Source organism: Rhododendron vialii, chromosome 11a, assembly GCF_030253575.1.
Source record: "Rhododendron vialii isolate Sample 1 chromosome 11a, ASM3025357v1".
In the NCBI taxonomy this organism is placed as follows: domain Eukaryota; kingdom Viridiplantae; phylum Streptophyta; class Magnoliopsida; order Ericales; family Ericaceae; genus Rhododendron; species Rhododendron vialii.
Genome location: NC_080567.1, coordinates 26,652,896 through 26,673,416, shown reverse-complemented (window position 1 = coordinate 26,673,416; position 20,521 = coordinate 26,652,896). Strand labels below are relative to the sequence as shown.

Genomic DNA, 20,521 nt, shown 5'->3' with positions numbered 1-20,521 from the left:
CTTCTCTCTTATTGATTGAAATGGCGTGGATTCCACCACAAAAGTGATGTGGTAAGCATAACATCACTTTGTGATGAAATTCACGTCATTTCAACCAATAAGAGGGAGGATAATGTTCACCTTTTTAAATAAAAGGTGAACAAAACTCAACCCAACTGGGTTGTGTTCACTGGCTAAAGATTTGCTCTCAAATTGGAGATGTGAGTAGGATCAAATAAAAAAACCTAGAGATGTGAGTTTGATTCTCGGTTTTGAGATGGGGACACGTGTTGTAAAATAGTAAAAATAGATTAATCACGCCAATATAACTTTTGGGGAGGCAAGATGTTCTGTGCCGAGTGGTTTTTCAGTTGAATTTAAAATATAAAAAGTTTACCAAATTTACGGGGTGTTTTTATTAACAAAAAATACTAAAAATTTAACGTATTTTATCATTTCATTGTCACTAATAAAAAGGTTTCATCATTTTACCATCCAGTTTCTACAAACAAAAAAGTTATTAACAAAAACTATTTCTGCTACAGTAGTTCTACTCACAAATTCATCAATAAGTTATTCACTATTGAAAACAACTTGATATTTCTTAATAACTTATACACTACCGAAAATATATAACTTTTCAACCACAAAAAAATGTGCAAAATAAAAATTTACAAAATTTTCGCTAGGGAAACATCTCCTTAATGACCGGAACACCTCTTGCACCGATTTTTCGGGAACACGTGTGGCAAAAAAGGACGCGTAAACTTCACCCTTTGTCCGTTTACAAGTGAAAGGGAAAACAAAATGTCAAAATTCAATGAAACAGAAGGAAAAAGCTTCTCAGGGCAGCACCAGAGGAACGAAGAGGCTAACATGCCCGGGGTGCGCAACTTGCTATCCTACGCACGCTCAACCAGCAATCGAATCCTCCCAATTCCAAAGGGTCTGGGAAGAGAGAGAAAGTGATAGAGAGAGAAAGTAGAGAGAGATGGGTAATTGGGGTTACCGCTACAACAAGGCGAGACAACAACAGTGGTGGTGTGAACTTCAAACATCATCACCAAAAATATCGCCTCCTTTACTTTACCACCCTCCTCTTTCTAACCCTAACCCTAATCCTAACTATCCAAACCCATTATTTAACTCTGGTTCTCACCCTAACCCACCTCCCCCACGCCTTTCTCGAACCAACCAAACCACTCAATTTGTCCCCAAGACAAAGCTACATACTTCAAAACCCTAATCGACAATCTCTGTATCTCTCTCTCTTTGTGCCTCTTTTCTTATGGTCTATTCGGGTAATCTTCAAAGATTTTGAAGTTTTCAATCGAAAGGTGAGTTTTTTCATTTTGGGTCTCTATTTTTGTTCGATTTGTGGGATTTTATCATATGGGTGTGTTGATTTTGTTCTGTTTATGGATTTTTTTTACCGGATTTCCTCAGATTCCTTTCTTGTTCGCGATGAATTTCCCCTGTTTCTATATTTTGTTTATGAATTTCTTCTGATAATTGTTTGTAGTTTTGGGTTTGGTCCTGTGGTTCGCTTGGATTGACTAGCTTGGGTTTTGTGCTTTAGTCTGTTTCATTGTTCCAAAAGTCGGCCGCCTAGTCCCTGCCTAGGCGCTAGGCGGCAGCTGAATAGTCGCGTCTAGTCCCTGCCTAGGCGCCCCTTTTCTGCGCGACTAGTGCCTGCCGATTTTTAGAACATTGGTCTGTTTTGGGAAGTCTCTGTTTTTCTGCATTCCTATTAGAAGTTTGTATTTCTTTTCATGTCGTTAGTTTATATTGGTTGAATTGTTCGTGTATTTTCTTAGTCCTCAATTTCTGCCTTTTTCTGTTCAAAATCAGCCAGATTTTTTGTTTTCCATGAACTTTGAGTATTGTTAATTGGACTTGATCCCCCATGTCTGTTAGAACTGATTTTTATTTTTTTGAAATTTCTTATCGTATTAGTTCTTATTTCAACGTATGTGTACATGAGTTTTGAGATCTATTTTGATGTAATACTATTGACATTGTTTCCTGTGACTTCGTTCACAGCACCACAACTAGACAGCTACATTTGGCTTGTGGTTCAACCGTTTCCACCGTCATGGAAAGCTTTGGTTTCAGTGACACGAGCAAAACGGCAAGGAAGAAGAGGAGCAGTTCCTCCCGGCGTCCTCGTAGTGATTCTCAGCCTTTTGTAGATTGCCGTGAGAACTCAGACAATGTCAGCAGTGACGAAAATAATGGACACGGTCATTGGAAAAAAGAACTTAATTTGAACCAATGCAGCTTGAGGGCTTCATCCACTAATCTTGTTGAAGCAGGTACCCAAATAAGTAGGAGGATAAGTGCTAGGTATACTTCTTTTCCTCTTGGACAATCAGATGTAGCTTCAGATGCCCCAGGAAGTGAGAAAAAAGTGAAAAAAGTAAAGCTTAAGGTTGGTGGTGTCACACGAACTATACAAGCTGATTCCACACCTGCTGGTGCTTCTATGGGTGGATCTTCTATGAAATCTTCTAATTCTTCTGTTGCCCCTCATCCTCGGCCAAAGCTGATTCTTCAGGTAAATATATGCTGGATGCTGGTTATCGATGTTATGGTTTATCTTATTGGGGTGGTTGCATACTTGTAAATAAATGAAAGTAGTGATAAATTGGAATAATACTCTTGTGGGCATGCTTCTGGCCCTTCGTAGAACTGTTTCTCTTGTTGTTGCCTTGTTCCGATTTGTTGGAGTTTAAAGTTAGCATATCCAGTTTGTTTTATTTTCAGCCTCTTAAATGGATAATGGACATTGGACTGACTTTTATATTGGAGTTTAAAGTTAACATATCTAGATGATCTTAAGGTAGTATGTTATTTAGTTGGGACTTGGGAGTCTAAAGAGGGTAACCATCCACAGACCAATTCTTGGACTTTCTAGAGCTCTTTGATGAACTCAATGGTGTATAGGACCTTTTTGTTATTTGGCCTAGTCTTTTTGTATGTGGGAGACCTTCTCTTGATTCCCATTATGTTCATAATACTTGATTAAAAATCCATTGTCAATTGAGAGACTTGCACGTCAGTAAAATCTTTTTTAAGTTGTCAGCTGCTCAGGATCTTAATGTATCTCTTAGTTACTGAGTACTTGTTGGAGCTGGATTATAGTTTGCATGAAGCGCAGAACGGATAACCACTTCACTACATCATATCAAATGTCAAACTCCAGACATTTCTATTCCCCCTTCTGCTGGATTTGTTAGCATGATATGTTTGCCCTTAGATTTTAAATGCAAGTTCTTGTGTTTGATGGCTCCAACTTTCCAATTACACCGCTCTATGGGCTATAAAACATGAACTCATTTATTGGACAAGAGCCACAAGAGGAAATATAGTTTCTCATTCCAATTTTGCGAAGAATCTACTTCATGAAGTTAACAGTTGGTGTGATAAATAACTAAGAACAGCGCCGCTCTAACACTTTTCATTTTGATGCAGGACATTTCAGACGACGATCGTTCTTCTCCAGACAAGGGAAGTGGCTTGCGAGGAGTCCAATGGAAGGGCTATTCTAGTAGTGGTTTAAGTGTCATGAATCCGAATTCTTTGAGGGGGAAGAACTTTGACGAAAGTGTCTCTACTAAGCAAGACAAGTTTGAGCCAGTCCGTAAGAGCAAGCGTGTCCCTAAGAAACGTCCTCTAGATGGAGCATTTGATGATGAAGATGAGGATGATGAAGAGCTGCGATACCTTGAAAAGCTCAAATTTTCTAAGCTTGCTACTGAAAATAGTGCAGAATACGAGAGTGACGATGAAGTAGGAAGCAGAAAGCGACACAAGATCTCAAAGGTGTTGAATAGAAATGGTGCCGTCAGGTCCTCCGTTGATGCAGTTAAAAAATCCAGATCAGTGAGAGCATTCACAGATACTGAGTATGTGGAAGAGGAACAGTTGGTTTCCGATGGTGAGCCTGAGACAAAGAAGAAGAAGAAGCAGGGAAAGGAGTTGGTTGATGATTTGGGAGATGGTAAGAGGGAAATGGCTATAACTACTCGTCAAAGGGCCCTTCAATCTGTCAAACACGTTTCTTCCAATTCTGGTGCAAGTGTAGTTGAGTTCCCAAATGGGTTGCCCCCTGCTCCTAGAAGTAAGTGTCTTTTCTTTTTTGCTAACCGTCCTTGACTTCCTTGTAATAGTGTTAAAAGTTTCATTTGTTCTGCATCTTTCCTTTCTGGTGCATGTTTTATTGTCTTCCAACTTTTTTTGTTTGTACTGATGACAGAGCAAAAGGAGAAACTCTCTGAAGTGGAGCAACAGCTTAAGAAAGCTGAGGTGGCACAAAGACGGAGGATGCAAACTGAGAAGGCAGCTCGGGAATCTGAGGTGTGTTTTTTTTTTTTTGGTATCTATTATAAATGTTTTTATCAATTTTGGGAACATTGCAAAGAATTCAGGTTTGTTTGGTCACTCTTTTATTCTTCTCTTTCACCTGTTTCACCAATGATCAGCTATAATAATTGGAAGTCAAAGTATATTTGTTCTGGGTCTTACAGGCTGAAGCAATTAGAAAAATACTGGGCCAGGATTCCAGTAGGAAGAAGCGGGAGGATAAATTGAAGCAGCGGCAAGAGGAATTAGCACAGGTAACAAATTGTGCATAAAGAGCCATACTCTACATCTTACGGAGTATGAATTTTCCTTTCTGACTTGTGTTACCTGCCATATTTGTTGCAGGAGAGGGCTACCAACGCAATGACACTCGCATCAAACACTGTTAGATGGCTTCTGGGTCCCACTGGTAGTGTCGTGACATTTCCCAACGAGATGGGTCTGCCAAGTATATTTGAACCCAAGGCTTGTAGGTAGGAATCCACTTAAATGTGTGGAATTCGTATACATGTTAGTGTACTGAGCGTGTATGGAGTTGGGAAATCAAATTCTCGAGGCAGGTTTTCTTGCCTTGGCGTTTAGGAATGGCGAATTTGGTGATTGGAATATAATACATTTCCTATTCATCCAAAAAGGGAGAGGAAATAAATCTGTTTTGAAAGTTACCCACACTCGGGCTATTTTTCCATTGTTTAGAACTTATTTATTCTCTTCTTCCCCTTGTCTATTTCACCCTTGATTAGACATCGTCTTCTGACTTATCGTGTTGTATTTTTGCTAAAATTCTGCCCAGTACATCCTTTTTTCCAAAATTATGAAGTAAGTGAGCAAGTAAACATCTTACAATTTCAAAGCCTTCTGTTTTTAAAGATGAATTTTAAGGCATATCTGACTTTTGAACTTTATACCAAGGCTTCTTATATTCTTTGCGTGATTTTTTCAGCTACCCTCCTCCCCGTGAGAAATGTGCTGGTCCATCTTGTACAAATGCATACAAGTACCGGGATTCCAAGTCAAAAGTCCCCCTCTGCAGCCTTCAATGCTACAAGGCAATTCATGAGAAGATGCAGCCTGTGACTTCATGTTAATTATGTGGACTTGCAGCTTGCCCTTGCTGCTGTTCTGAGTCAGAGTATTCGTGGCCGGTTTGGCTATTATTGTGAAAGGGATAACATCCTTTGGCTGATCAACCAATGCTTTGATGAGTTGTTACTTAGACAATGCTGCCAAATTTTTGCCTGCATCAAATCTCTCTCGATAGGAGGCAGGATGAACAGTGTATGTTATTTCTGATTGAGAGCTTTTGACGCGGGCTTGAACTGCAATTAAAACCCAGCTCAAGTTCTTGTATATAACCTGTGTTTTGTTTACCTAGTCCTGTTATTTACTTACTACAACATATGCATTTTTTTTTACCTAGTCCTGTTATTTACTTACTACTACATATACATTTGGTTACTGTGGTTTGGTGGATGATGAAGTATTCGGAATATAACAATTGGATCACCTTTCATCTTCTTTAGATCTTGTTAATCTGAGGTGTGTGGTTGAGAGAAAACTTCCCAAGGGAATGGTGATAAAATTAGAGTCATGGTTCCATGAAAGGTATTAACATTTTTTGTTGATCTTCTCCTGCAGGTGACATTAACGCTAGTCTGTCAATGGTACACCAAAACAACCAAAATGTTTTGTTGTATGGTATCCCAGAAGTGAGTTGTGATAAGTATTTCAGATACAGTGACGGCGAGGAAGGGTGGCAGATGGCACGAGGTGGTGGTGGTTAGCGGTGGGGTGAGAATCAACTTGTTAATCCACGCAGGCAAACCCGGAATCTTGGGCCAAATTGATCAAAACGTTTCCTTTGTACTTAGGGTTCTATGACATCTCTACTTCAAAATCTTAACTGCTAGTTTACCCTTTTTGGAAGATTAACTTGCGGAATTGGCTCCGTTTGTTTGGCCGTAATAGCCATGAATGGCTGAGATGGGGATCGTGATGATAATAATGGCTACTCAAACTGGACTGATAAATGAACCAAGCTAGTTGAGTTGGAGTTTGTGTTCGTTTGTTAAAAACTCCTTGAAGACCGATTTGTTACATGAACAGATCGAGTTTGAACATCTTTTTTAAAACTCATTAAGTTTTCAAACCAAAGTTGAATAAATAGTTACTCTGCTTGTTTGAATATGAAAAAAATTAAGCTACTCTAGATCGACTCTTCTCATAAATACGCTAAGTATAAAAAATTAAGCTACTCCATATCGACTTGTTTCATAAACACGCCAAGTTAAGTTATTGAACCAAGTTTTTTGAACAAATAAGGTCGGCTTGTTTATTTTATTATTTTTTAATGAGCAAAAATGGTGGAAGAGGGCGACCAGCATAGCAATTTTTTTTGGGCATGATCATAGGGGTTTTCTACCGGCCGTGGAATATTCGGTTCGAGTTATAACTTCTCGGACAGACCGTCACCATAATACCAACTAACATCAGTGAACATAAATGTTTATCCCACACTCCCTTGCCACTGACAAAACTCTTACCGAGTCTCATCTCGGGAGGAAGGGCACCCTACCCACAAGATCGGCTCGTTCATCACCCTGGTCAAAATCAAGGCAGAAATTTTCGTTCCAAACAGGTCGAAAGTATCCAAAGGGCCAGAGCTCTTTCGAATTCCAGAGACATCGAAAAGCGTTCGCCGAGCTCAGCTGAGATCACTTCTCGTAAACGCACACAATCTTGTACTTCTAGTACTTCTATCTTCTTCTTCTACTTCTTCTCTCTCTCTCTCTCTCTCACTACTCTTCCCTTCTCTCAGCTTTCCCAACTCCAATGGCTAGGGCTTCAAACAAGCACGGTCGCGATCAAGCTGTGGTACCCTCTCCCTCCCTCTCTGCTTCTTGCCTTCCTCGTCAATTCAGTCTTGCATGTGTGACCCTATACAGAAACTGAAAAGACTTTTTGATCAATCAGAAGTGGAATTTGTTAGCCCTCTCCGTTTGTTTTTTTTTTTTTGTAATTCTTTTGTGGGATTGTTTCATCCTTCCACCAGGATTTCCAGGGATTTTTGAACGACTTGCAGGATTGGGAGATGTCAGTTGATGGCAAAGACAAGAAAGTGAGATCAAAAGATCGTGACACGGCAAAGTTGGTAATTTTTTTAGAACCCTTCAATTTACTTTTTTTTCATGTTTAATGCTGCTGACATCACAAATGAAGTGAGAGAAACAAAAAGTACAATGTTTTTGAACATTAAGGAAGCCCTCAAAAAGTACAATGTCTTTTAATGATTTCCATTTGGGTCTGCTGAATCCGATTTGCTCAAAATTTTGGAGAGCAGGGAGTTCATAAGTGAGGGGTTGAAGCTCTGTAGATAATGTTCATAGAGTCTGCTTCCTTGATGGACTATATGCGTGTTTTCTAAAGATTTAAGTAGCATGTTTAATAAGTGGACCTTAACATGTGAAACAAGGACAGTAGAAAAGTTAGAGAAAGTGTCTGCTTTTATGGTTGTGGGGATCTATGTGGTAAATGTTGACGTTGGTCCTTGAAGGTGTCATCTTCTCAGAAGGTTGGAGTAGTTGGTGAGGATAGAAGACCGATGGCAAAACCATCCACATCTGATAATTCTAGTACCTCAAGACAATATGACTACTTGAGGAATTACGATTCAATCAGGAATTTATCAAGTGGTTTCATGACAGAAACGAGTTCTCCTGATGCTGCTTCAGAGAAAGAGTTGGTTAGATGTGTTCTAGTAGAGCTGAATTCTTATAATCCATGATTCTATTGTAGAATTTGACAATACTGATATTGACATACATTGTTTATCATTTACAGGGTAATGAGTACTTTAAACAGAAGAAATTTAACGAAGCAATTGACTGCTATTCTAGGAGCATTGCATTATCACCAACCGCTGTAGCTTATGCAAATAGAGCAATGGCTTATCTTAAAATAAGAAGGCAAGTTCTTCGCTTCTTCTCAATGCTTCTAAAACTTTTTGCAGAAGCAGTTAAGGAATGGTGTTCAGATGGAAAATAATATCTGATTTCAAAATGTTGTGCTTCCTCCACCCTGTTGTTGATATTTGAGGGTTTGAGGCCACAAGTACTCAGAAAGCTGGTGATCTAAGTTTCAATATCATGCGCATGATTGCCAATCCAAATTGAAAGCCATCTCAATTGTCATTACGTTCTCAAAACTCAACCCTGCATGAGAACAAATAGGACCCCTTTTTTAACAGGTCTAGAAACTTGCTGAGAGCCTGCTTTGTCAGTTGTCCAATGGGAAGGATTGGCAGCAGTAACCTCTGTTGTTGCTCTCAGCTATCATCTGTCAAGTAATTAGAAATTAACAATGAATAGGTTTCCAACTATCCAACTCTGGCTCCCTCTGACCCCTTGCTATCTCATGTTGGCCTTTATAAAAATCCTTTGTCATGTTTCAAGAAATTGGAGTAGACCTCTCAGTTGATCGGGAGGATCACCTTCCCAATTTGAATTTTTTTTTCTTCTCTGGACCTTAAATGTTCAACACATGTTCCCTTCTTTCTACCGTAAATCCCAATGAACAATGAGCCACTACCGTAATTATTTATGTACCTTCCCCATCCTTCATTCACAATCATAACTGAAATAACATGAGAGGATAAAACCCCACTCATTTTGCAATGCTGTGGTGAAAACAGTCACTAAAGATTGCTGTTCTCAGCTGTAAAATTGATTTCACAATTGATGTCCGCTATCCATTGTGTTGTGATTTATCAGTGTATGAGTAGTCATGTGAACCGTTTTTCCATGTCTTGCAGTAGTTGATATCTGATCCATCAGGAGCTTTTTAATAACATTAAATAGGTTGTATGTATAATAGGTCATCCAGTTTGCTGAAGATCAAAGCTCGCCAAGGGGCTACTCATCTATACTCTAACTTGTTTGTTCCTTTTTATAAATGGTTGATTAGATTCCAAGAGGCTGAGGATGATTGCACAGAGGCCTTAAGTTTAGACGATCGTTACATTAAAGCATACTCACGTCGATCAACAGCTAGAAGAGAACTTGGAAAACGTAAAGAATCCAGTGACGGTATGGTAGTTCCTTAAAATATCAGTTCTTAACTAGCTGAATCCTTTCTTATTTGCTATATTATTTCTTATTCGACATTTGTCTTGATTTGATAAGTATAGCTGACTGCAGATGCTGAGTTTGCCCTGAGGCTGGAGCCAAACAACGAAGAGGTCAAAAGGCAGTGTGCAGAAGCTAAATCATTGTATAGTAAGGTAAAATTTTGTCATGCCCCAGATGTATGTTGTTGCTTATAGATTGGTAAAGAACCTGCCAGTTGCTCAAGCTAGCTTTTACAGGAGCTGCTAAAGAAGGCTTCTGGAGCATTGAGAAGCTCTGTGCAAGGAGTGGAAAAAGCTGGAAAGTCAAAGGTGGAGGTGAACGGACATGTTAGAGGTGTCCAATCTGTATCTAGTAGTTCTCAGAAAATGGGAGCTGCTGCGATTCAAGAAGATATTAACAGAGTGATTGAGGTTTTTGTCTTTCCTTTATATTGTTGTTGGAATTTTTAAAAAGGAGGGAAAATGTGTTAATTAAAAACTTGTAGCACTTTTCTAGGGACTCCATCCAAAATCACTAACTTTTGGGCTGGCTAATGTTGTTAATCATCCTTCAGGTCGACGATTTGGTGAAGTAAAATGAATCTTCAAATAGAAAAATAAGGTTTAGAACATGTTTTATTGGCCAATCGAGGTTGGAAAAAGCCTATCATTCAAACAGTAGGATTTAATTTACTTAAAATAGCTGATCGTAGTAGAGTCTGCTGGAAGTCCTTGGTATTGGGACTTGATGGTAACAACAAACAAGTCTGAGGATTCTTCCGTTTTGTTCACTTCTGGCTTACGGTGCCTATTGAGTTAAAGATCCCAAGATCAACTTTTGTTGCATCTGAAAAGCACTATCATGAGGCTACTTGATGCATATTTTAGTGAATGCATAACAATTTAGGTTTCCTGAATTTTCAATGCTATTTTTAATTTTTCAGGACACTGGTGGACAAGTTCGTGCAAATACACCCATGCCTGTTGTAGAAATAGAAAGCAGAAGTACAAGAAGTAAGGGACAAGAAACCGATACCTCTCGTGAAGATGTTGTCCAGAGTTCTCCTTTGGTGAGCTATAAGGTCTTATAGTTAGATCATTGCTTCATTTCATTACACTAGCAAAATCTTCTGTTGGTTCAAGAAGGATGCAGCAATAATACTTGCATCCACAATTTGTTTGTTTTCCATTCTTGTCTTATCACTCTCTTCTCCCGGGTTGAATAAAAACATGAGGAAGAATGTTGGTGGAGTTCCAATACTGTGTGAACTGTCGAGGATTTCGATTATCCTCGTCGAAGTTAAAAATGTAGGACAAGGCAAAGCACGGCTCTATCAGGCAATTCTTGGTTGTTTGGCATCGGATACCCCTGGAATCACTACTCATTGGTAATGCTCGGAAAAAAGACCGAAATACCCCTGAGGCGAAATGTTATTTTTACCGGTCCCGCAAGGCAAAAACACGACTCTATCGGGCAAAGAAACACTTTGTCGGGCAATTGTTGTCCGTTTGGCCTCGGAAACCCGTGAAAAGATGATTCGTCGGTAACGCTAGAAAAAAATGCCCGTGTAATGGCATGCCTTAGCCAAGGCAAGGCAGGGCAGGGCAAGGCAAAGCAAACCACGACTCTATCGGGCAGAAACTAGAATTCCATGGCCGTTTGGTCTCAAATGCTCGTGTTTTCACGTCCCGTCGGTAATGCTTGCAGACTCGCATCCTCCATGATGCATTGTTGTTCCCATCGGGGGATGCCTCCTTGTTGAGAGGTAAGCTCGTCGCCCAGGTGACAAGCGCCGGCCGATGGATCTTTGTTGGCTATGGCACCTTCCCGATGATGCATTGGCGCCCCTGCACGACAAAGCGTACCTGGCTAATGGTCTTTGATTCCTAATGCCAGGGTGCGTAGCCCCGGGGATGCCTCCTTGTTGAGGGGTCAACTTGTCGACTAGGCGGCGAGTGCGGGCTGATGGTTCTCTGTTGGCTATGGCACCATCCCGATGAGAAACCTGGGTGAGCCAGACCTAACAAAACAAAAAAAAAGAAATCGAATGAGAAACCTCATCGTCAGCAAAAAGACAAGGGTATCGCTAAGTTCGGCTACCCTATTGGCCACCCTAGTTCGTATTACAGATACAGGCTCGGGAGTCTCTTGAAGTTCATGTCCTAGGTTCGACATTGCTTCAAGATCAGATTCAGTGTCAGCCAGAGCCAACCAATACAAGGACTGGGGCTCGGAAGAACATGTTGAATACAGGGATGAATATCACTATTCATTCCCGTCATCGTACTGTTCACTCAGAACAAAAAACCTAGCAAAGCCCAGAAAAACAGTGAAAAATGGCATGAAAACTATAGAGAAATGAAGAACAACACGAATCGAGCCCATACCTGAAGATTTTTGGAAGATCTGACGGTGGATCCACGGGAAATCAAAGCTCGAAGCAAGAGGGAGGAGAGAGATGCTTCGGTCGAAGGATTCTAGAGAGAGAAGGAGATTGTAACCCCTCTCTCCTCTCCTTCTCACTTATATAGGGGCTAAAACCCCATTCAAATTTCCTGCCCTTTATTACACCGCCGAACCGACAGCCAACCAACGTCTGACACGTGGCATTGATGGGACGACCGTGCAGTTCCCTAACACGTGCCAAGCGTCTTTTCGTCTGCCGCACCCACACAGGAGATGACACTTGGCGCTCATCCATTGGGGTTCGACTCTGGCGGTTGCTGCTTCTCTGAGGGGACAGAAGATGGCAAGGTTCGGCCAAGTGGCGGTCACATCCACAGTCATTCGGGTTCGGCGAATTCTGAAGCTCGACCAGGCTCATGTTCAATCCCTACCACACAATGGCGTCGACAGAGATTGAGGGGCTATTGTTGTAAGCCGAACTTAATGACTCAGACCCCATGTCCAGCAGGGGCGGACCGAGGTTAACAACGAAGGAGTCAGCCGTACCCACACTCAGGTTCGACGATGACCGGGGCTTGGGGAAGAATCTTTCCGCACTTACTCAATGCCTTGGCTAAGGGAAAGGTCTTCAGGTTCGGCCACTGTCAGGACCATCCACTCTGTTGGTGTCATCCCTCTTTTGAGTCATCTTCCCTTAGGCTCGGCCAATCGCGGCACCACGTGTCGCCTCACGCGTTGAAGCCGCTATGCCATAAGGTAATGATGGGCGCACATGGGGGTGCCAGCTCACACCAAAAACAGTTACCAGATCTTATCGGCGACGTCATAACGACGTTAGTCAACCCGTGCAAGGCACATGCCCGTACTTGGAGAGCAAGCTAAGGATCCTCTATAATTACCAAGGGATAGCAGCCCTAAAAGGTACATGCTTCCACACACTAAAACCCTAGTTCTTTGCTTTACTCTCTGCACACTCTCATCCTCTTGCCGGAGGGCCTTGCCGGGCAACTTCGACCAGGTCTTAGTCATGCGTTCACTATGCAGGTCAGGGCAAGAAGGCAAGGCAACTCTCGAACCAATTGAAGAGGAACTAGGATCAACGATCAATGGGCCACACACTATGGCACCATTACGATGATGCATTGGCATCCCCGTACGGAAAAGCATACCTGGCTAATAGTCTTTGATACCTAATGCCACGGTGTGTAGCCAAGGGGTTGCCTTCTTGTTGAGGGAGAAGCTTGTCGCCTAGGCGGAGAGCGCCAGTCAATGGTTCCCCGTTGGCTATGGCATTGTTGCTTCGGAAATCTTGGCACCTCGCTGTGTCAAGCGGGCAACCTCGATGACGCATTAGTGTTCCCCTCGGGGAATATCTTCTTGTTAAGAGGTAAACTCGTCGCTTGGGTCCCTTCGGTAATCTCCCTCGATGATGCATTGGTGTTACCTTCGGGGAATGCCTCGCCGAAAGGTAAGCTTGTTTCCTATTTCAATGAGATGGGCAATGAGCGCCAGTCGATGGATCTCCATCCATTGGCTATGGCACTGTCCTTTCTATAACCTTCCTCGATGACGCATAGGTGTTCCCTTCGGGGGATGCCTTTTGTTGAGAGGTAAGCTCGTCGCCTATTTCAATGAGATGGGTGGTGAGTGCCGGTCGATGATTCCCCGTTGGCTATGGTATTGTTGCTTCGGAAATCTTGGCAACTCGTTGTGTCAAACGGGCAACCTTGATGACGCATTGGTGTTCCCCTCGGGGGATGCCTCCTTGTTGAGAGGTAAGCTCGTCGCTTGGGTCCTTTCGGTAATCTCCCTCGATGACGCATTGGTGTTTCCTTCGGGGAATGCCTCCTTGCCGAGAGGTAAGCTTGTTGCCTATTTCAATAAGATGGCCAACGAGCGCTAGTCGATGGATCTCCATCCATTGGCTACGACACTGTCCCTTTGTTAATCTTCCTTGATGATGCATTGGTGTTCCTTTTGGGGGATGCCTTCTTGCTGAGAGGTAAACTCGTCGCCTAGGTGGTGAGCGCCGGCTGATGGATATCCATTGGCTATGGCACAATCCCGATGATGCATCTGTGTCCCCATACGGAAAAGCGTAACTGGCTAATGGTCTTTGATTCATAATGCCACGGTGTGTAGCCCAGGGGATGCCTCCTTGTTGAGGGAGTAGCTTGTCGCGGGAGGTGGCGAGCTCCGGTCGATGGTTCTCTGTTGGCTATGGCATTCTTGTTGAGAGATAAGCTCGTTGTCTATTCAATAAGATGGGTGGCAAGCGCAAGCCGATGGATCTCATCCATTGGCTATGGCACTGTCCCTGCGGTAATTTTCCTCGATGATGCATTGGTGTTCCTTCCAGGGGATGCCTTTTTGCTGAGAGGTAAGCTCGTCGCCATGGTGGTGAGCGTCGGCTAATGGATATCTGTTGGCTATGGCACAATCCCGATGATGCATTGGTGTCTCCGCACGAAAAAGCGTAACTAGCTAACGGTCTTTGATTCGCCACGGTGCATTAGGAATCAACTTAATGATAATCCACTTCGACCAGAACCAGGACCACTTTGATAATCCACTTCAACCGAATCGGCGACGTCAAAGCCCTCGGTGCTACTCCTCATTTTCCCACAACATCGACTACCTTCTCCTTCGCCTTTGTCTTCTTCGCCCTCTTCAGCGCCCTCCTCGCCAAAGATTACTTTATATATAATAATCCACTTTGTATATAATAATCTTGCCAGTTCTGCTTTAATAATGGTGATAATTGTGGTTTTCATATAATAATTCCACTTTTTCTATAGGAATCTGTACTCAACCCTACCAGTTTTGGACCATTTTAAGCTATTTCGATTTGTTTGGTAGAAAGTGGTCTAAAATAGCAATGAATTTAGTGCTCTAAAAGACGGCAAAAACTCTCCTGCTTTCTCTCACATCAAAAGTTCAAAACCCTAACTTCAAATTTCCCAGTCAAAAACCCATCACCATCGCCATTAGCACCAGCCAAAACCAATGCCGGCCGAGGCAAGCCCAGGGCCACCAAGGCCGTTTTGATTAATTAGTGACTAAATTCTAATATTTATGAATAATCAATGAAAATTGCGAAGTGAATTTTGATTTCAATGTCAGATTGTTGATCTCTCACTCACCAAAATGGAAGAAATGAACTTTGTAAGTTGAATCTTCCTTCTGCTTTCTGTTTCAACAAAACTGGTGCTTGTTTTTTCTGATCCTAACTTTCTAGTGTGGGTCGCATCAAAGGATCTCGTGAATAACCTCCGCCTCCACAAAAAAAATTGGAACATTGATGACAAAGTATATAGGATGGTACAGAAAACTTGTTTTGCAGGCTTGCTGAAATTGAAATCTCGTGTCACACATAATATGCATTTACTTTCAGCCATTGTAGATTGCTACAATGACGATACTCGGAGTTTTAGGTTTAACGAACATAATTTTGTTTATAGTTTGGAGGATGTACTGTACATCACGGGCTTGCCAGTAGATGGCTTGGCCGTTGAGCATAATACTGAGGGAACTTATGCTGATATGTGTTAAAGTATCTAGGTGAGAACGGTTGTATAACAGATAGTAGTGAGGTATGCTTCAGTTGGCTAAAGGAACATTTTGAAAAGCTTCCGGAAGAAGTAGAGGAAAATTCCCCCAAAATCCTACCGTTTGTCAGGGCTTTTCTAATGTACATTCTAGGGAGTGTGGTGTTTCCCACTAAATCAGGAGACACAGTGTTGGTTTGTTATCTTCCGCTCCTGAAAAATATGGATGAAGAGGACGAGTATGCATGGGGTGCTAGCCAGCTAGTGCATTTGCACAAGTCGCTATCCGATTGCAAAAAGAAACAAACAAAGTCGATAGCGGGCCACACATACTCTCTGCTGGTAAGGATATGTTTCATGTGTTGATGGTTATTGTTTTATGTACAACGGAAATTGCACCTACAGTTTTCTGTTTTATTTTCCAAAATTTTGCAATGGAGCACATCCCAAAGCTGGCATTACATTTAACTGGGGCTACTCTGGAGGAACACAATGCCAATCTTCCAATCTTCCAAAAAGCTTCCCATTGTTGGTGGGCTGGGCAGAACTCTTGGAGAAGTCTGCCAATAATGCTTGGAAAGCTAAGGATAAGGCTATATTTAAACAAACTTTGAACAGGATATATGAGGGGATGCAGGTTGATGATGAGATGGATGAGGAGGATGGCTGCAAGGTAGGTCTCCATTCAAATTTTTTTAATTAGTCATGGCTCTCATAAAACTGCCGTAGGCGAGTTATTGTACTCTTCTGTTTCCTGTAGATTGTTTGGCAGCCTTACACAAGATTAGGGCCTCTTGATCAATTCCTGCCAACATATTGCATCGGGCAACAGAAAATGGGGATGTCTCGGACAGTCCTCATCTGCTTTGAAAGATTTGCTTACCACAGCCCCGACATAAGTCCCAAGCAATTTGGTTTGAAGGAATCCTGTTTGCACTGTCCATTGGTTGAGTTAGGGAGATTAAAGAGATGGAACGGACATGTACAAAATACTTGGGCAAAGATGAGAAGCATAACACATACAAGCAGGTGTGGGATGCAAGATATGATTGTCTTATATGTCCTCCCGATTATTCTTCCTACCCATACTCAATGGTGAAGGATTCTATTACGGATGCCCGATAGAGTTGTGCTTTGCCTTGTGGGACCGGTAAAAATAACATTTCGCCTTAGGGGTATTTTTGTCTTCTTTTCGGAGCATTACCGACGGGTAGTGTTTGCAGGGGTATCCGAGGCCAAACGGCCAAGAATTGCCCGATAGAGCCATGCTGTGCCTTGCGGGAAGGCTTAAGGAGGCATCCCCCGAGGGGAACACCGATGCATCATCGAGGAAGATTACCGATGGGACAGTGCCGTAGCCAATGGATGAGATCCATCGGCTAGCTTACCTCTCAACAAGGAAGCATCCCCCGAGGGGAACACTAATGCATCATTGAGGAAGATTACCAATGGGACAGTGCTGTAGCCAACGGATGAGATCCATCGGCTAGTGTTCGCCGCCCATCTCACTGAAATAGGTGACGAGCTTACCCCTCATCAAGAAGGCATCCCCCAAAGGGAACACCAATGCGTCATTAAGGAAGGTTATCGAAGGGACAGTGCCATAGCCAACGGAGAACCATCGACCGGCGCTCGCCGCCTAGGTGACAAGCTTCTCCCAGACTTTTCAGGCACCACCATGGTACTTGATTGTAGTCTTAGTGAAACAAATTGATTGATTACTACCGAAGTGGCTACTGGCACTTTATTCGGTTACTCCTCCAGAATTTTGCTTCCGGCTTCATATTTCTTTTTTCCTTGCATTGTAAGTTGCTGTTTCACTTCTGTTTCTATGCTCATAATCAAATGGGTAATAAGAAGTAAACAACTGTTGATAGCAGTGCAAATAACCGCATTTGACACATGATGATATCTATCACTAAGGGCTTTATTGGAGTGGCCATCCCTCCCTGTCCAGTCTTAGTTGCGGTGAGAATGCCGTTGTACTTTGAGGACATCTGCTTCTGAGAGTTCCTTACGGAACTTCATCTGCTAAAACTTAAGCTTGTCCAACAGCATAGCCACTTGACCAGATCCAACTAGCATCTATACTATCGCCATCGAGAAGGTATTTTCCACCATAAAGGTGATTTACCTTAAAATGGCACTTTATGGTATTTCGTGCAAATTATTATTTACATTTTTATATGATGAGGTTGTTCTCTTTTGATCTTTGGAAAATTCTGTAGTTACATATTTGACATTGTTCCTTCTCTAATCCTTATCAGAGAAATCAAAGAAACCAAGAGCTCAAAGCATCAGTGCAGGAGCTTGCTGCTCGTGCAGCTTCTCTAGCAAAGGTTGAAGCTGCAAAAAACATCACACCACCAAATTCAGCTTATCAGTTTGAGGCTTCTTGGCGAGGACTTGCTGGTGATCATAATTTACAAGCTCGTTTATTGAAGGTATGCAATGGTGATCTTACTCGACAATCTTGTCTATATTGCTGTTTTTTGTCATTCGTGCTCAATTAAAGCACTAGTCTAGTACATGTGTCTTCTAGCTTAGCTTGCAAACTCTTAAGTGTGATACTGAAGACCTGGGATAGGGAAGGGCTAATCACTATGTGTAACTATAACTGTTGGAGCGCCTATAAAAAAAAAATACTATAACTGTTGGAGCAGTAAAGGTTACTCTCTGGCTGTATAGGATGCAAAGTACCTGATTTAAACACCTACCTACAGAATTTGTCTTGTCCCTCTTATACCTTGTTCAGATGGAGATTTGGAAATTTTTGAGTTTGGTTTTTGGGATAATGAGTGGAGAGAGAAATTAGGATAATAATTGGAGATAGATGTAATGAATGGAGAGAGATAGAGAGAAAAATGAGAGTAATGATCGGAGATAGGGGTAATATGAGTGGAAAGAGTAATGATTGGAGATAGGGGTAATGAGTGTTTTTTGAGTTCAAAATTTTTTTCCAAATCCCCAACTGAACAAGGCTTTAGTTTGATGGACTTCTGTTTTGCTCGCCAAAACAATCGGCTGTCATTGTGTGAGGCTGATTTGGACTCTCTCTCCCTCTCTCTGATGGTCTACTAAAACAACAAATTTCATAAGTTGCCTTGTTTGTGTTTGTTGGAGTTCGTCCCACATCTGTTAATTATCTCCTCCAAAACTCGTATATGAGCCTGAGCAACCTCTCCACTCATGGCCAATTGGTTTTGAGCTAGATGCTTTAACAGTGTTGGTACCTTCATCTCGAGTGCTGATTTATGTGATAGCCGAATTCATAGGCATTCACGCTTGGCATGTTAAAGTTATTGAATTATTTATTAGTTTTTTTAGAACTGAATGTCTGAGTCAGCTTACGCGCAAGTCGACTAATCTTGGGGGACCAATCCTGACGTCCACTAGGGGGGGGCCCCAATTGCCTGAGCAAAGCCCCGTATGGACTGGCCCCAAAAGAGTTGATAGCACCTGAGAACTTTGCCTTAGGTGGGAGAAAATCCCTATGTCCCAGGTTTTGACCACAAGGCCAACCCCTTGGTTTTGTTGGGGAATTATTGCTACTGCTATTTCCCTTGGAACTTTGAATATCTTTTGTTGTTTCAGATAGTTCATCTATATAGCACCTGACTATTGGTTTTTGAATGATTAGGTGACATCACCAGTTGCGCTACCACAGATATTTAAAAATGCTTTGTCTGCTCCATTGCTAATCAACATTATTAGGTGTATTGCCACTTTTTTCACGTAAGTACTTGAGGTTTTTTTGGTTGTTGGTTGTCTGATGATTTTATGTAGAATGTGTCAAAATTCTTTTTTACTTGACTTATGTCACATGCTAAGACTAATGTTTTATCTGTTTGGCAGTGAAGAAATGGATCTGGCTGTCAATTATTTAGAAAATTTGGCCAAGGTCTTAAGATTTGACATGATCATCATGTGCCTTTCTTCAGCAGAGAGGGCTGGTATGTTCCCATATAAAATCTTCTGGTGTATGTGATCTGCAGCATTTATGTTATTGTATCACATTGGTATGATTATAGAGTAAATGGGAAGGTTTGCCTGACAACGACATTGGCTTATGCATTGTGTTTATGCTATGTTGTTACTCTCCATTTTACTGATGGCAGTCATTTGTGTCAACTTTACCACCTGACCTCACCAAGGAAGTGTGTAGTTTTTCATAAGTCTACGAGTTCATGCATACAATATCTTTCTTACCAGTCTATACTACTGAAAAACTGTGAATTGTCGCGAAAATCATTGTCCTTGGAACTCTCTCTTCCCTCTCTCAGATCGTTGGTGCGAGAAGCTGTGCAGAATAACAGAAACTAGTTGAATTGATCTTTTATCTTCTTTTTGCAGATCTCCACAGGATATGGGATGACATATTTTGCAGCAATGCAACTCCCATTGAGTATGCAGAGAGGCTTGATAAACTCCGTTCTAGATACTGCCCCAAACAATGAAGGATACACAAAGGCTTTTTAGGAGATGTCAGAAATGATCTAAATTTCGTTTATATGATCTATATTGACTGTACATCTGTTTTTTTTTTTTTTTTTTGTATGACCGACACTTCCTAGTAGTTTCTCTTAAGTGGAACTGCTTTTGACATTTCAAATATCCCTCTGGCAATGTTATCCATGGTTCTTGCCTTGCCTTATCATTTCTACCTCAACCAATGCATCCTTCATTTTTTATGGTACTTGGCAGTCGGGTATAAATGGTACTACCTCCGTTTCAAAATGTTTGTTCAGTCCGCAAAACGAAGACTTAAAAATAACTTATTTGTTCTAAAAAATTTTGAACTTCTTTCACATATTAAACAAACTCATTGATATCTAGTAAATTGTTAAATTTTTCTTGAAATTTTTTGTATTATTTTTAAGTTTTCGTTTTTGTGACCGGACAAATATTTTGGAACAGAGGAAGTAACCATCAATAACTAGGAATCTTGTGGAACTAGACATTGGTTTTAGGTTAACTGGGAATCTTGTATTTCACTGAAATTGGAACTAGACATTGGTTTTAGGTAAACTGGGAATCTTGTATTCCACTGACCAATGGAAAGTTCCTGATAATAACATGATATAATTGTATCAGTTGAAAGTTCAATTTCAACATCTG

At 41.5% G+C, this 20,521-nt stretch overlaps 2 protein-coding genes and 1 long non-coding RNA gene across 13 annotated transcripts; 2 read left to right on the top strand and 1 right to left on the bottom strand.

Moving 5' to 3' along the window:
* Positions 1 to 791: 791 nt before the first annotated feature.
* Positions 792 to 5,862, top strand: LOC131307471 (uncharacterized). Its single transcript, XM_058333985.1, has 7 exons — positions 792 to 1,316; positions 2,023 to 2,536; positions 3,454 to 4,102; positions 4,238 to 4,338; positions 4,509 to 4,598; positions 4,690 to 4,817; positions 5,288 to 5,862. Exons 2-7 carry the CDS (start codon positions 2,075 to 2,077, stop codon positions 5,430 to 5,432), a joined length of 1,575 nt encoding a protein of 524 aa, XP_058189968.1. The 5' UTR covers positions 792 to 1,316; positions 2,023 to 2,074; the 3' UTR covers positions 5,433 to 5,862.
* LOC131307472 (uncharacterized) lies at positions 5,339 to 6,752 on the bottom strand. The gene is made up of 2 exons (XR_009194136.1): positions 5,761 to 6,752; positions 5,339 to 5,715 (listed from the first exon to the last, which is right to left on the bottom strand). It is a non-coding gene; the product is annotated as an uncharacterized LOC131307472 (long non-coding RNA).
* A 124-nt stretch (positions 6,753 to 6,876) lies between these two features.
* LOC131307469 (uncharacterized) lies at positions 6,877 to 20,060 on the top strand. 11 transcript variants are annotated; one of them, XM_058333979.1, is made up of 13 exons: positions 6,880 to 7,067; positions 7,163 to 7,218; positions 7,397 to 7,495; positions 7,898 to 8,086; positions 8,185 to 8,309; positions 9,307 to 9,428; positions 9,540 to 9,622; positions 9,707 to 9,880; positions 10,393 to 10,518; positions 17,671 to 17,847; positions 19,044 to 19,138; positions 19,259 to 19,356; positions 19,757 to 20,060. In XM_058333979.1, exons 2-13 carry the CDS (start codon positions 7,177 to 7,179, stop codon positions 19,858 to 19,860), a joined length of 1,434 nt encoding a protein of 477 aa, XP_058189962.1. In that variant the 5' UTR covers positions 6,880 to 7,067; positions 7,163 to 7,176; the 3' UTR covers positions 19,861 to 20,060. The 11 variants fall into 11 exon arrangements, with proteins under 11 accessions (XP_058189967.1, XP_058189961.1, XP_058189962.1 ...); XM_058333975.1 differs by having other exon boundaries at positions 10,393 to 10,530; XM_058333983.1 differs by having other exon boundaries at positions 6,934 to 7,067; positions 7,427 to 7,495; positions 10,393 to 10,530.
* Positions 20,061 to 20,521: the final 461 nt, after the last annotated feature.

What these genes read in the sequence shown, in the direction of transcription:
- LOC131307471 (XM_058333985.1), top strand. Translation starts at nt 2,075, where the DNA reads ATGGAAAGCTTTGGTTTCAGTGACACGAGCAAAACGGCAAGGAAGAAG. An exon ending in GTTGCCCCCTGCTCCTAGAA is followed by an intron (nt 4,103 to 4,237) that starts GTAAGTGTCTTT and finishes TACTGATGACAG; the next exon opens with AGCAAAAGGAGAAACTCTCT. An exon ending in TTTGAACCCAAGGCTTGTAG is followed by an intron (nt 4,818 to 5,287) that starts GTAGGAATCCAC and finishes TGATTTTTTCAG; the next exon opens with CTACCCTCCTCCCCGTGAGA.
- LOC131307469 (XM_058333975.1), top strand. Translation starts at nt 7,177, where the DNA reads ATGGCTAGGGCTTCAAACAAGCACGGTCGCGATCAAGCTGTG. An exon ending in ACGTAAAGAATCCAGTGACG is followed by an intron (nt 9,429 to 9,539) that starts GTATGGTAGTTC and finishes AGCTGACTGCAG; the next exon opens with ATGCTGAGTTTGCCCTGAGG. An exon ending in TTCTTCAGCAGAGAGGGCTG is followed by an intron (nt 19,357 to 19,756) that starts GTATGTTCCCAT and finishes TTCTTTTTGCAG; the next exon opens with ATCTCCACAGGATATGGGAT.